General features: G+C 46.7%; 1 protein-coding gene across 11 annotated transcripts in view; it reads right to left on the reverse strand.

Annotated features, from left to right (window-relative positions):
- Piezo2 (piezo type mechanosensitive ion channel component 2) overlaps nt 1–14,643 on the reverse strand; it is a 349,401-nt gene that overhangs the window by 44,102 nt on the left and 290,656 nt on the right. For 7 of the 11 annotated variants that reach the window (XM_048806753.1, XM_048806747.1, XM_048806745.1 and 4 more), the window contains 6 exons: nt 13,170–13,259; nt 11,397–11,518; nt 10,324–10,395; nt 6,269–6,375; nt 4,893–4,991; nt 908–1,022 (listed from right to left, as the gene is read on the reverse strand). In XM_048806753.1, coding sequence (XP_048662710.1) covers nt 908–1,022; nt 4,893–4,991; nt 6,269–6,375; nt 10,324–10,395; nt 11,397–11,518; nt 13,170–13,259 — 605 coding nt within the window. The remainder of the gene's footprint in view (nt 1–907; nt 1,023–4,892; nt 4,992–6,268; nt 6,376–10,323; nt 10,396–11,396; nt 11,519–13,169; nt 13,260–14,643) is intronic. The other 4 variants (XM_048806750.1, XM_048806754.1, XM_048806749.1 and 1 more) reach the window with 3 other exon arrangements.

Raw genomic sequence — 14,643 nt, forward strand, 5'->3', positions numbered from 1 at the left:
CTCCAGGCTGGTGTGAGTACGTCCCTTCCCACCAACCCCAGAGCTGTGACATGTTTTGTCTCTTGCTGATCCAACAGGTAAAAATAATTTAAAAACCCAGTATGTCTACATATTTAGTTTGTGTTTCTCATATTACTAGTGAGACTTGGCACCTGGGGGGCATTTTTGTTTTCTGGTCTGTGAATTATTTTTCATAGCATTTTGTTTATTGGGTTGAACTTTTCTTTTATGCTTTTTAGGCATTCTTAATACATCCAAAATACTAGTCTTCCGTGTGATACGTGTGTGTGTGTGTGTGTGTGTGTGTGTGACGAAACTATGATCCTGAGCATGCAGCTTGCACTTCAACTTGGCTTTGGTGTTTCATGATGCTTTTTCTCCTTAGAAATGTGTTTAGGTCCTATGTCTTGGCATAATGTTGAACTGAATGTTGGCAATAAGTTATCTTTCTCTTTTTCCTTACTAACTATTTTTTCCATAATGTTATTTGTGTATTAGATAATGTTGTCTATTTTTTTTATTCCTGAGTATTATGTAAATATATACCCCACACCTTTATTTTCTGAATCAAATTGCTGAAGGTTCAGTCTTTCTTATTGACTTTTTCCAAGAGCAGCTTTAACTTAACTCTCAGGCCTCCTCTTTTGTTTCTTTTTTGGTTACTTAGTATCACCTAAAATTAGTTTACTGCCTTCTGTTTTCTTGGGATTGACCTTGCTCTGTCTCCCCTCCCACATTATGATATTCATCTTAACCTGTCACTGTACCCAGCGGTGAGTGCTAAGGGACAAATGAGAGCCTCCTGGAGCTCAGGAGTGTCCTCCCTGCCATCTGCCCCTGCAGTGCCATCTGCTTCAGGGCCAGAGGCCAGGGCGCTGGCCCCAGCTGCTGCCCCTTCCACACTCACCCTCCCCAGAGCCTTTCCGCCTTCGCTTCTGCTCTTCTCTTGCAGACTTTTTCTTCTCTTTCCGCCTCTGGCGAAGTGCTGTTTTAGGGTCAGTAATCCAGGCTTGATAGACAAACTGAAGGGAGAAAGTTCAATTATTTCCTGGCCTTTTAATAATTCGAAATGGGAAGACCAGGGACCTACATAAAGCTTCCTAACTCGGGGAGATCAGCACTATGTTCTAATAGACCTTCACCTCCTTCTAAGTTGCTTAGGGAACTTGCAATGAGTTGATTGGGGCCTTGATAAATTGCTAGAGCTGGCTTGGAACTTGCAATCCTCTTGCCTCAGCTCCCCAAGGGTCTGGGATGACAGGTGTGTGAGATCTGCATGACCTCATCCCTCAGCAGATGACTTTTTAAAAGTAAGACCACCAGACAACCAGACTCCTCTGCCTATGCTGAGCTGGTGGGGGCTGTTCCCATCATCTTGAGATGTAACAGGAAAGCAGATGTTATGGGCACATATTTCATTTGGTGTCACAGAGAATCATGAGATAGACTTTGGGTATGTACAAGCAATCATTTCTCCAAGTCCCAATTACCACAGCCATTTGTGACCCTAAATTTCTGAGTCTTCACTACACATAGTAGGAGCAACTGGAAGCCTCACTAAGTGATTCTCCCATCACTCGGAAACTTCTGAGTCGAAAACCAGTGCTTCTCTGTGATCTTACATTGGAGAAATCTTACATTGTCCATTCCAGGCTCCCCCTGGGCATGACAGCTCTTTCCAGCAACTTGAGAAAGGGCCTTGCAAATTGATTAGTATTTTTAGAGGAAAATAAATGATAGCAAGGTCAAACAGTTATTTCAGAATAGCATGGAAGAAAACCTGTGGTACTTTTGGTTGTCTTTTGTCATTTGCATTCAAGAGCTGAAAAAAGTGGCATTAACATATTATGTCCGATAATCAGGAAAGAGCAATTTTGAACAGCCTCCCACTAAGTCCCCAGAGTCATGCAGAAGAAATGAAAAGAACAACCTGACACACCAAGTCAGCCATCTAGAAACCAGGAAGCCAGGCAGGCATGCTCGTCATGCAGCACAAACACGGGTCTCAGGGAAGCTGGGTTTTCCATGGTGATGATTAAGTCAAACAGTTTTGTGGGAGCTCTTATAAACCCAGATAGTTTCATTTCATTCTAGATTATTTTCAGGTTTCTGGAGTCTTTGAAAAACATAGCATAAATAAATCACTGGTATTGTGTTGTCAGGAGAAAAGAAAGAGGGACTCAACTTTTCCATATGAGAAGGAAAGGGCCACAGGCTGAGGAAGAACACTTCCTGTTTTCTCAGAGAGAGAAATCTAAGTTGGGCAATTAACATAGATGCAAAATACGTATCATTTCTGGGTGAGAAACCCAGGAGGTAGAAAATATTTCCTATTTTTTTTGTCAAAAACATATTTAATAAGATGAGAAGATGAAATGGAATTTGAAGAAGGACAAGGTAAAGGGATTTGCAGTCGGATGTTCATGGGGTGTGTTGACTGAGAATTCTGTCAAGGCTGGCTTTCAGGTTTAGTACCGAAAGAAGCAAACTTGCCTCAGCGCAACACGGGATGTTTTTAAAAGAATCTGATCTACTAAACATTAAGAAATTTTCAGGTATAAGAGCAACATATAGTGACATTTCCTTTAAAGAAAAAATTGTTATGACAATATTGTTTTAGATAATGAAAAAATCCCCCAAAGAGAAAATAAATAGGTAACTAGGATTTGTGAATGTGGCAGGGCCACCAGTTGGAGGAACTCTTTACTCTGTAGAAAAATAAAGAGTTGGGAGGGGAAGGTAGGATGAGGGAGCCAAGGACAGCTCTGGGCCTCACCCCGTCCCTGCAGCAGGGGCTCGGGCGGGGCTCCGCTGGGGTCCTGTAGTCATGGAAGACATGTCCTGGGTGAGAAGTCAGATTTTGCTAACTCTGTGTGTGTGTGTGTGTGTGTGTGTGTGTATTTATTTTTTTATTTTTTTGTACTGGGGATTGAGCCCAGGGGCACTCTACCACTGAGCTACACACCTGTATCCCTAGCCCTTTTTTATTTTTTCTTTTGAGACCAAGTCTTGCTAAGTTGCTGAACTTGCAATCCTCTTGCCTCAGCCTCCTGAGTCACTGGGACCACAGGCCTGCACCACAGTGCCTGGCCCAGGTAAGTCATCTTAATGTGGATGTTGTGACAGTTCCAGAAAGGTCTTGTCAGTTTTGCCTTGGTCTGACTAGTTCACACAAATGTTGCCAAGAGAGGAAACATTCCAACCCTCTGGGTGAAGAGATAGAAAGTTCTTCCTGGACTTCCTGATTGTTACTTTGTAGCTGTAAGTGTCTGTCATCAACTGGGCTGGTCTGTCTGGGACTCAGGCACTAACCACACCAACCATCTGTAGAAAACTCCACGGAAATACGCATAAAAGACCTTCAGGCTCAGTGAAAGGCCACCACTGCTGTACGTCCCTGACATTGGCATAAATTTTATCTCATGTGACTTTATCTTATATTTATCATCTATATTGGGGGTAATGGGATTCTTTCTACTGAACATTTATTATGCAAAAATGTCTGTGTTCTTTAAAACAGGGAGAGCCTGGTTGCAGTGGATTCCCTTCCCCAAGACAGATCACGTCTCATGTCTGTGCTTTAATTCAGGTTTATCCAGTACCTTTTTCATTCTGTCTGTAAGAAGATGATTATTTATTTCTGATACCAGATTTAATTCAGGAGTGCTCTACCACTGAGGCACATCCCCAACCCTTTTTGTTTTTTACTTTGATACAGTGCCTCACTAAGTTGCTTAGGGCCTTGGTAAGTTGCTGAGACTGGCTTGGAACTTGCAATCCTCTTGCCTCAGCCTCCAGAGCCTCTGGGATGACAGGTGTGCATGACCTCACCCCTCGGAAGATGACTTTTTAAAAGTAAGACAGGGGATGTCACACTATAATCTTTCATCTAAGTAAATTTTAAATGTGAATCGTGAGACTCAGGATTGCCCTACCTCGGGGAAGTCCTAGGGAAGCAGAGCAGGGGCTGCTGGTGGCCAACTCTGCCTGCTGCACATGCAGAGTGGGAGGGGCTTGCAGGGCTGGACTCCGCTGCTCAGGGGCAGCTGAGTGAATGTGGGCTTCAGGTCCCACAGGACCTGTTGAGCCAGGAGATGCATGTAAGCAAGATCCCAGGTAAAATGCAAGATGCACGGTCATGGTCACTATTCCAACCATGTGCTTCACACCCTAGGGGCATTTAGACCTAAGAGGTTTAGGTCCTGTCCTTGATTGAGTTTGAGAGAAAGAATGTTCTAGAAAATACCTGCATTGTCATTTGCTAGTTGTGGTTTCCAATAGTGCAGGGACTGCAGCACAGGCAGCTGAGTCACTCTGTGGTGTGTTAGAACTTTAAACAGTGTACCTAAAGCACTGCCACAGATCCCACAAGGGTGAGAAGCTACCGGGCCATGTGGGGCTGAGCAGCTAGGGCAGGTGCACCGAGAGTAGAAACCAGACCACAGACTCCGTCTAAGAAGACGGAGACGAAAAGGAGGCAGAAAAGGCGATGGAGGCAGGTGAGTCTTTTATCAGCTTGTGCAGAATTTTACCAGCTTTCTGAGAAACATCATCACAGGTTTGACTCATTGTAACAGATGCATGCAACCAGATGTGACCCTTATAAAAACCAGACGTGACTTACGCAGAACCATGAAGAGGACAGAACGTACATGTGTCTGCATTTTCCCTTTCTATTTTTCAATAGTCTCAGCTTAAAAGTAAGAAATCAAACAACACGAAATCTGGCTTCTAAGCACTCTTTTTGGAAAAGTTGTCCCAGTGTTTTACATCTGTACAATTTCTTCCTTGTACGATGTATAGAAAAGAGAGAATGCAGACAGGGGGTGTGTTTGACTAAAGTTCTACTGAGCAGAGAGTCACACACTACATGTCAGTAAAACATGAAATACCTTTGCAGCTCTGATTAAATACTGAAGAATAGTTTTGGGAAGTTTAATGACAGACTTGGGCAAGGCTAAAATGGCTGACGCAAACTTCCCAATAGCTCTCTACAAAGAAGGACAAAGTAAGAGTCGTTAGTAGGGAAAACAAAACTAGTGGTTAATATATGAAGGCGAGAAGAACTAGTAGTTAAAATACGAAGGTGAAAAAAACTGGTAGTTAATATATGAAGGCGAACAAGTTTGTCTCTACCATTAAGATCATGGAGGTTATAATGTGCCAACCATGGGAACTAGAATAAAACGCGCTCTGCTGGTAAGTGAGGAATAAAGAAAACCATCCATCATTGCACATAATTCATCAGACAAGGTGAAGATGTCCCATGTCCCCTCCTGCGCTGCTTGATGGGTGACAGCTAGAATGCAAGTCATTAGAAGGAAATAAGCAGTTAAGTCATTAGTACTTGGTGAGCCAGCTGCACACACACACACACAAACTCAGTCACCAAAAAGCCCACATGGGGCAACAGAGCCAGAGAGACAGCATCCGACTAGGGTGTCTCCATGAATAACTTAGTTCCACAGTGTCATCAGGAAGACAGGGTGGATTGTGCCTGTCAGCTTGAGGAGGCCTGGCCAGTCAGCTGACAATGACCTCATCGTAGGGCCCTCATGCATGCAGCATGGAGACGGATCTGTGTGCCTTGCACTGTCAGAAACGGGAAATGATTGTGTGGTTCACTGGTACAAGAGACGCACACCGGATTTCATCCTCAGTGGACCGTAGGGACACAGCCTCATCTTTAACAAGACTGGATGACACATTCACCCCTAGCTTTCGGGCTGCTGAGTGCCTGCTGGGAACCAGGGAGTGGGTCTGAACCAGAAGAGACAGTTAAGCTGAAGACGGGACTGTGCCAGAGGTTGTGGCTGTCCTTACAGGGCACCCTCCAATCTTGAGCAGTACAGACAAAACAGATCTGAAATCTGAAGCAGCATTTACATGATCCTTTGATTCAAAACAGAGCCAGCACTCTACTTTCATAATCAACTATTTCATACTTTGAAATATAACTCCATTCAAGCAATCCAAAGCAAAGCCAAAGAAATCTTCATCTCTTGCAACAACCACAAAAATAAAGTTCACCCAGTGAAGCTTTATTTTTGTGTAAAGCATGAGGGGATGCATTGACGGAGGGGATGACGGCCTGACAGAACCTGCTCTCCTCGGGCAGCCGCTGTGGCTTTGCTGGGAGGCAGCGCACAGCAGCATGAAGAGGAGTGGCTCAGAGCTCCGGCAGGAGCTCATCAGAAGTTCAGGCCTGCGATGGAGCCTGTTAATCGGAAAATGACAGGGGACACGACCCCTCCCAGCCCAGACTTACCTGGAATGCTGACTTGCGGGGTGGCCCCTCGTCTTCCTTCTTCAACTCCTCCTCTTCCTCCTCTTCACTATCCGTTTCAAACAAGTAATAATCTCCACTCCTGACCACTAAGCAAAATAAAATAGTCACTTATTTTCCTGAAAGAAACACGAGACCGCTGGGGGCTTACTAATAAAATGCCCCTAAAAATATACAGATGGCCCATAGAAGGACTGCAGCAAGAGACGCTGGCAGAGGAGAAACTGAGATGAAGAGAACCAACTTCAGGCTAACGCTACATGATGTTGGCAGGGTGGGGTCCACGGAGCCTGAGGCCTTGTCTACACCACCCAGAGACCCGGCCTCTACAGGGCTGATCCGGTGTTTTCTCCCCTCTTGATTATAAAATTTATACCGTTAACTCAGATCAACTCTGCAGCAACCGATTCTATTACTGAAATAACTGAGAATACTGTTTTGCAATTCAGCAATATCGGTGGTTCAGACAAGGCCAGAGGGAAGCGGAGGGTCTGGCCCGGGCTGTTCCAGGGAGGCCAGAGGGGACGGCTAAGCACCCAGACCAGCACAGCCAGCCTTCCACTTCACTTCACTCTGTGCAGACCTGGCTTCTCCACATGGACACACGAGACACAACATACATGACGAGACATTTCAAACAGTTAAACAACACACATGGCCAGGGGGTGATGGGGGGGCAACACCGAGAACAGAAGGAAACACGAGGACAATGACAGTGATAGCGGTGGCACTGCTTGGGCTGCTTCTAACATAGCCGCTGGACAGATAGGGCCGCAGCCCAGTCCACACGGGTCATGCCGCCAGCCTCTGGTCCACAGGCAGCTCCTGGGACGTAATGAGGCTCAGGGGAGTGCTAGGGACCAGGAGGCACAGGCACAGATAGTAACGGAGCGCCTCTGCCTTGTCTTTTACTTTCCCTGCAAAATCACAACACCTGGATTAAGAGTTGGGAGCAGAGAAAATGTCCAGAGATTTTAAGAAATTCAATTCTTCTATCATTTTGATAAGTTTTGAGTTTATCAGAGAAAAGAGACCCAGCATATACATTTTGGATGCTACAAGAACTGTACCATCGTTGCAGGGAAACATATCTGCTGGGGTTTGCAGATGCAGGGTCTCTTTTCCGTAACATCTTGATGTCTGAGTTGACTTTTGGACTTAGGCATTGTAGTAATGGAAAACCTTGGCTTGTTTTCAAATCAGTTGCTTGGATATCACTCAACATGGTCAAAACTCAAGTAATTTTGCCCATGATTTCAGACGAATCTGAAGCCTCCATTCATGAAGACGTAGAATGAACAAATTGGGCCTTATATCCTTGAACAGAAGCACTGATTTGTTGATTTTATTTTGAAGAAAAAAACCAGGCCCAGAGTACTAGGTCCAGGCCTGAGGGAATAAATGCAATACAACATAAGGTAAGAAAAAGCAAGAACAAACCAAAGTTACAGCATTACGTTGGACAGTGAGGAGGACTGTGAAGAAATGCATCTACAGAAGCCCAGAGTCTCTGGAAAGTCACAGGGACTCTGCATCGCATGGTCACGTGGGAAAACACAGTCTCACAAGAAGGAGCATTTCACCCTCATTACAAGTTCCGAAATCAACAGTGTTCAATCATACCTTCTGCAACTGTCATGCACACTGGTGAGCCCAACGGTTATTATCTCAAGCACTGTATTTTAATTTTATAATTGGAAACTAATTTGTTATGTGAGTGAGTAGAACTAGCACATTAAAAACAAAGAAATGCTTTTGAGGACTTTTAAAACTGTAATTAAATGGAAGTTAGGAAAATAACAAGAGGAGTCTTTCTCCAGTGCTGCCTCCTAGTAATGGAAGGAAAGCTCTCAGGTGGACCAGAGTTTAGATGCAGATACAGCTCCACACTGTCCCCACAGGCTCTGTGGGTGTTGATGATATTGCTGAGCTAGTGTGAAACCAGCTTTTTAAATCCTGCCATTTGTATCCTCAGACACTTGGCCCTCATGGTGAGGTATTCATCAATGAAGCGAGGCTCGGTATTCACTCAGGCAGTGCTGAGATGGGGTGCACACGCAGCACCCACGGGAAGGTATCATTGAACAGCAATAATGCAGCCCATGTGTGCACATGGTATGGACATGGGAGAAGTGGCACCTTCGACCACACCAAGGCCTGCTGCCAATGTCACACAAACAGCAAAGCCATATTACATGTCACGGATTCACATGTGGCATTCTACTGCACACATTCTTATCCTTGGCATTGCTAAGACAGGTCTCTTGGAAAGCCCAATGTACTTGACAGATCAAAATAAGGCCTTCTAATAAAGTTCTTCCAGATTTAACAATAAGTCTGAAACGTATCCAAGACTACAAAATAAACTACGCATGCTCTCAGGCTTGGAAAGAAAAATAGATCTCATAGAAAAAATTTAACACCGCTGTTGGAATGTGATTCCAAACCATGAGCGACTCACGGTCCTGCGTTATTGCACCATCAGGTAGTGTAACCAGGCACACTTAGTGAATACCAGTGTTCAGGAACGTGGCATAATGAGGGTGAAATGGGTCAGAAAAGCCTAACTTCAGTAACCTTCACAGGAAGCTCTTCATATCATTCACAACTGGTAAGACGATCATCAAAGACCACATCCAGTTCCTCTGGAAGGGCGACACTGAGGTGGGAAAAGGAAAGACACCCACAGTGACTGCAGTGGGGTCTGACATTCACGTGACACGATATGACACGGACAGGTCTCTGCACTGGCAAAGGCCCTTTGAGGACAGAGAGGTCGCACGGTTTACTTGTGACTTGACAGGAGTAGGCAACTGCACACAGCATCGCTTGGTCCTCGGCAGGGCTCACGTGCCAAAGGACAGTCCACCGAGAGTCACACTGGACTTTTGCTTGAACATTTCTCTTTGGATTTGAGCAAATTGAATAGAACTCTTTATAAATCTTTTTTTTTTTTTTGTCCAAAATGCTGAATTCAATATTCGGGATAAAATTCAATTGCACCCAGAAATACTGAGCCAAATTCACGAAGCTAGTTTTCTGAGTTTTGGAGAATTTCCTCTGGAGTGAGAGAGGCCAACATCAGATCATCATGATGCTAAGCAATAGGTCGGGGAAGGTTCTGGTTTAGTTAGTTTTTTAATGATTCTGAAGATGCCCCTCATGGGTCCCACCCTGCTCTAGGAAGCATTTTGAGCTCGGTGATATTCCTTGTCTGACAGTTTTGGAGATGTGTCTCCGTAAGCTATAACCAGGGAAGGCATCCCAATTAATTTTCAGAATACTAATCATTCAGTATTCTAACATATCAAAGGAGGGCCAGACGCATGACAATGACATTGGCCAATGGTGACAGCTTCCTTGATAAGCAGAACAAAGACAACCCATAGGTCTCATAGCTGCTTCTTCACTGTCATGGCCAACAGGGAGGTGCAGCATGCTCTGCCTGGCCACCAAGCTCTGATTTTCTGATGTCTGCTGTCAGCTGGTCACTGTGGGCCAGCTGGCTGTCCGCTGGGCCACACGTTGGGCATGGGAGACCACAGAGCAGTTTCAGAGCCATTTTGAGATGGGGGAGGAGGCAGAGTGAGAAAGTCCTGCCTCAGCTTCGTGTTTAACGTGTTGCCACAGCCTTACTGCAGAGGAAATCAAAGCTTGGGAGAAGGGAGGGGAGGGCCCTGGCATCCATGCTGAGCACCTTACAAAGAGAGTCCCAGAGCCTTGGGGCCCAAGGAGGAGCCTAAACTCACTTTAACCAGGGATTTTAGCCAGAAAGCAAATATTGGCAGAGCTGCAGCCCCAGAACTGGCCTGTTGGCCCCCCGCTCAGCTTTCTGCAGAGACGCGGACACTGAGCTGGTTCCAGAGGAGCTCTCGCAGGGCCCCAGGCCCATGGACATGGCAGCTCTTCTGCCCGACCCCCTATGAAGTCACAAGGGCAAACCGTGCAAGGGACACACAGGTCATGGGGAGCCTGAATTCTGGTCAAGGATATAAGGGTGAGACTTGGTGAGACTGAAAGAGGATCGAGAAACCTACTGGAAGCATGATCGACCCAAGGCCGCCACCACTGCTTTTTTTTGCCCTTGGCTTTCTGTTTGTCTGCTTCTCCTAAAATGAAATATGTCCAGATATTAATTCTTAAGAAAGTGAGCAAGCACATTTGAAAACCACGCTTTAACAACGCAATGTCAAACCTAGACAGACTGCCCAAGCCCATCAGAGTCAGGAAAAGGAACCACACTGAACCCGACAAGGAAACGTGCTAACAGGCCCCTCTGCACTGGCTTCTTCTAACCCCATGCTACGTTTCCATATCTCCCTAGTAACTGAGTGCCTAGCAAGAAATTTTAAAAGGAGAAAGGATTATCTGTCAAAATGCACTGAGTTTTTCATTAAATCAACAGAAAAGAAGCCTCACTGAACTTTTACAGAAACATTTAGAGGCAAATAGTTTCTAAAAACAGATAAATTACAATAACCAAAAACTTTTCTTGTGATTAATTTAATGTCATGATCAGAAAATATAAATTTACTGGTGATGAATAGACACTAGGTACTGGAAAGATTTCAATATGTGTTATTTCTCTATTCCTTTCAAATAGCAAAGCATGCAAGCCCTCTAAGCAGACCTTTAAAACTTTAACTGGCTACAATAAGTCTGTGATTAGATATAACAAATATATATTCCACACTGTTTTAACTGAAATATATAATAACCGATATTTTAACTACCAATATTCAGATGCCAAATAAAATCATAGGCAGGCATGTTTAATACTCATATAAAACTTATAGAAATGAAAGTTAGCATATTCGAACTACCTTCCCTACAGGCACAAATTAAGAAAAATCACACCAATTTCCTTCATGGGCAGATGTCTGTGAGACAGCGTTAGGCTAAGTGTTCATCTGAGACATCTTGCCCAAGAGTGAAGTTATTCGTTCATTAAATGAGTGTTTTAGGAAATAAATAAATGTACCCACTCACAAAGGGAGAGTAAGACTTGCTGATGCAGGTAGAGCAAGCAGCAGAGCCAGCGTACAGCCCCACCCGAACCAAGCTACTGCCCAGCATCTCAGATGGGAGTGGGAGGACCCCACGAACGTACTTTCATCGTCCTCTTCCGGGGGGTTCTGGATGTCCTGGCCTTCCCCAGCCTCCTGCGTCAAGCTCAGCATCCTCTCCTTACCCTTTTTGTACTTCTGCTGTCTGGCCTTGATGCGGTCCATCCTAGGAAATAAACCAGTGTTGGCGATGCCAGGGCCACCTTTGCGGGACTGTAGATTCCACCACCAGGCGTACTTCTAAAATCGTGGTCGGCATGGCCAATTCACTTTGAAATCCTCAATGGTGAAACAATTGCTTCTCAGATGAAGCATCTCCCTGCTCTCTATATAATCTCCACGCTACTCTGTCCTCCACAGTGGCTCGACTTGAGAACGGGACCAGTAATTGCTGTGCTGGGTTTGGCCTGCAGGCCACAGTGTGCACTCACACCTGGTGTCACAGCCAGTCTGAACAAAACGCACTCTAAGGTGTAAGTCCTTTATACTCCTAAATTTGGCATTCTTCTTCTTCTTCTACATTTTTTTTTTTGTACCAGGGATTGAACCCAGGAGTGCTTAACCAGTGAGCCACATCCCTGTCCTCCCTTTTTCTTTTATGTTCTATTTAGAGACAGGGTTTTGCTGAGTTGCTTAGGGCCTTGCTGAGGCTGGCCTTGGATTTGTGATCCTCCTCTCATAGACTCCTGAGTCACTGGGATGACAGGTACACACCACTGCGCCAGGCCAACTTTTGCATTCTTAGACAGAAAAATTCAGCAGTAATCACAACTCAGGCCTCCTGGGAAATGAGAAGCACTTCCTAATGTGGGTCCAAATTGTCATTCCTCTGGATCCGTGTTGGTGGGCCAGAAACAATGCCAACACAGATGTGACACGGTGCACTGGTATTAGGTGTTTACGTATAACTTACATCTTTGTGAGAATGTCCAGGGCATGGACCAAATTAATACCAGGAAGCACTTCTGCTGAGGGTGGAGAAAGCTGGGAAATGAGGTCAGAAGGGAATGAAGCTGCTCCTGAAAACTTGGGAAACTTTCCTGGGGGACTGAGAGAGATCTCCATTTTCTTGGCAAAGTGTCAGCCCTTGGGGACCTCAGGCTCTTGAAAAGTCTACTCGTGCCATCTTGAACTCCACTGCCATCAGCTTTCACACCTTATCCCTAAAGCTATAAGGTCCATTCCCTGCTAAGAATTATGCTCAGAAAATTCTTTTCAATAATTCCCAAATCTCCTGAGAGGAGCCAGTCTATGCCATGACCCAGCCACAGTGGCACAGTGGGAAAGCTGTGGACTGAACATGGGCCAGGATGAACTGCACTCCTCAGGCTGCCTGTGCCCAGTGGGGCTCTCAGTCTTTCAGAACCAGAGCTTCTTTCTGGATTACATGATTTCAAGATGCTTCCAGAGCTGACCCCAGGTTTATCCCCTTGATCTGAGATGCAATGAGCATTTTTTGTCTCATTCATGAGCTACTTTAATCTCTACAAAAATCCAGGAAGGTGGGCCTGTGAGATGTAGTTTAGGGGCAGGAACCTGAGGCTCAGAGACCTGGAGAGCTTCTCCAGGTTCTCCGGGCAGCACCTGAGCTAGGAACTGCTCGTGTCTTTCTCAGGATGGCCCCTGCCTCCATTCTGGAACTCTCTTCTTCAGGCTAGGAGGCTCTCGCGACTGCTCCGACTCAGAGTAAATACATGGGAAGTTGTGAAATGTCACACACACAGACTTTCCAAGGCTCTGAGGCCTCCAAGGGCTGAGAGCTAAATATGGTCCCACAAATCAGAAGAAGGAAGAGAAGGAGAATGAAAGCATCTTACTGTCTCTTCAGCTGATCCATGGACTTCTTCTCCTCCTCGATTCTTGCCTTTACAGCCTTGACAATTGTGGCCTGGAAAAGTTCGGCTCCCCTAAGGGAAAATCGGAAACACGGAGCCACTTAGTAGCTGGCCTTCCCTTGAGAACCACTGCGGATGGGCAGAAATTGTGGCTACCCTGTGCTGGTGACACTGAAGCTTCCTGGTGGCAGTGGGAGTCAGCCTCCCAGGGGAGGAAGTGGGCTGCATGCCCTCACAAGATGCCATACTCCCGTGTTTCCTACTGGGCCTTGGCAGAGTTGGCCACAAGGAAAGGGTTTGCAAGGACGACTGGGTTTCTACTCAGCCAGTAGGAAAGCCCAGAGCTGCAGGTGGAGCAGATGTCCTCTCCACCACGGGGCCTCCAGCCTCTGGCCTCTCATCCTCTTCCTCCTCTCCTCTGCCCCTCTTCTTTCTCCCTTCTCCAACCAGCTGAAGTGTCCCTATAAATCTCGGCCTCTCAATATCCTCAACTCTGACTGCTGTCACCTGCTTGGGAAACCCAAGTCCAAGGGACTGTGCTGGCGGCGCGGGGGGTGGGGGGGTGGTGCAACCCTCAGCTGCTGAACACAGCCCACCAGAGGGCAGACTTCTCTGGGCCCCTGCTCCCTGGAAATCCCTCCTCTTCTCTACAGCACTGTTTTTCAGCTCAAGTTCCGAATTCTGCCAAGTGGTCTTCACTGCTAGTGATGACATCGCTTCCTAGAGAGACCATCCTCAGGTGGCATTATGTAGCTCAGCTCCCTGCCACCCCTTCTTTCCCATGTGCCACCTTCCTGCCTGTGGCCTGCCCTGTGCTCTGGCTCTTCCTGCCTCTGCCTCAGTCCCCACTCCTCCCCTGCTGCACTCTGGCCTTCTCCACCACTGCTAGTCACCAGCAGGCAAGTGACGTCGAGGCTCACTAGTCCTGAAAAATGAAAAAGAATCCTATCACCCCACGCCTCGCTGTGCACACTCAGGCCGTCCCTCCCCGTGGCTGAACTTCCCTCCAGAGCCTCCTGGGGCTGCCACCTGCACTGTCCCCTCCAGCTCCTGCTCTCTCCAGGCTGCAGCATGCGGTGGGGGCCATCGTAGCAGGCCCTACATGCCACCACCCTGCCGAAGGGCTCTCCTGCTCCCCCAGCTGCCTGCCACCACATGGCTGTTGGTTCAGTGTCTGTGTCCTTCCCCATCCACACTGAAGCCCGGGTGCTAGAGGCCTTGGTGTTGGGAGTGGGGCCTTTGGGAGGGGACAGGTCGTGATCAGCATGAAAGCCCCGGTCAAGAGGCCCAGGTGGCCTCCAGCTCTTCCTTCCCCCAGGGAGGACACAGTGAGGAGGGGCTGTCCACGCAGAACAGGCTCTCCCCAGCTCCGAACCTGCTGGCACTTCCGTCCTGGACATCCCAGCCTCCGGAACTGTGAGAAACAGGCTCATGTTGTTTGTGAGCCACCTTGGTT

This window comes from Marmota marmota, unplaced genomic scaffold (genome assembly GCF_001458135.2).
Source record: "Marmota marmota marmota unplaced genomic scaffold, marMar, whole genome shotgun sequence".
In the NCBI taxonomy this organism is placed as follows: domain Eukaryota; kingdom Metazoa; phylum Chordata; class Mammalia; order Rodentia; family Sciuridae; genus Marmota; species Marmota marmota.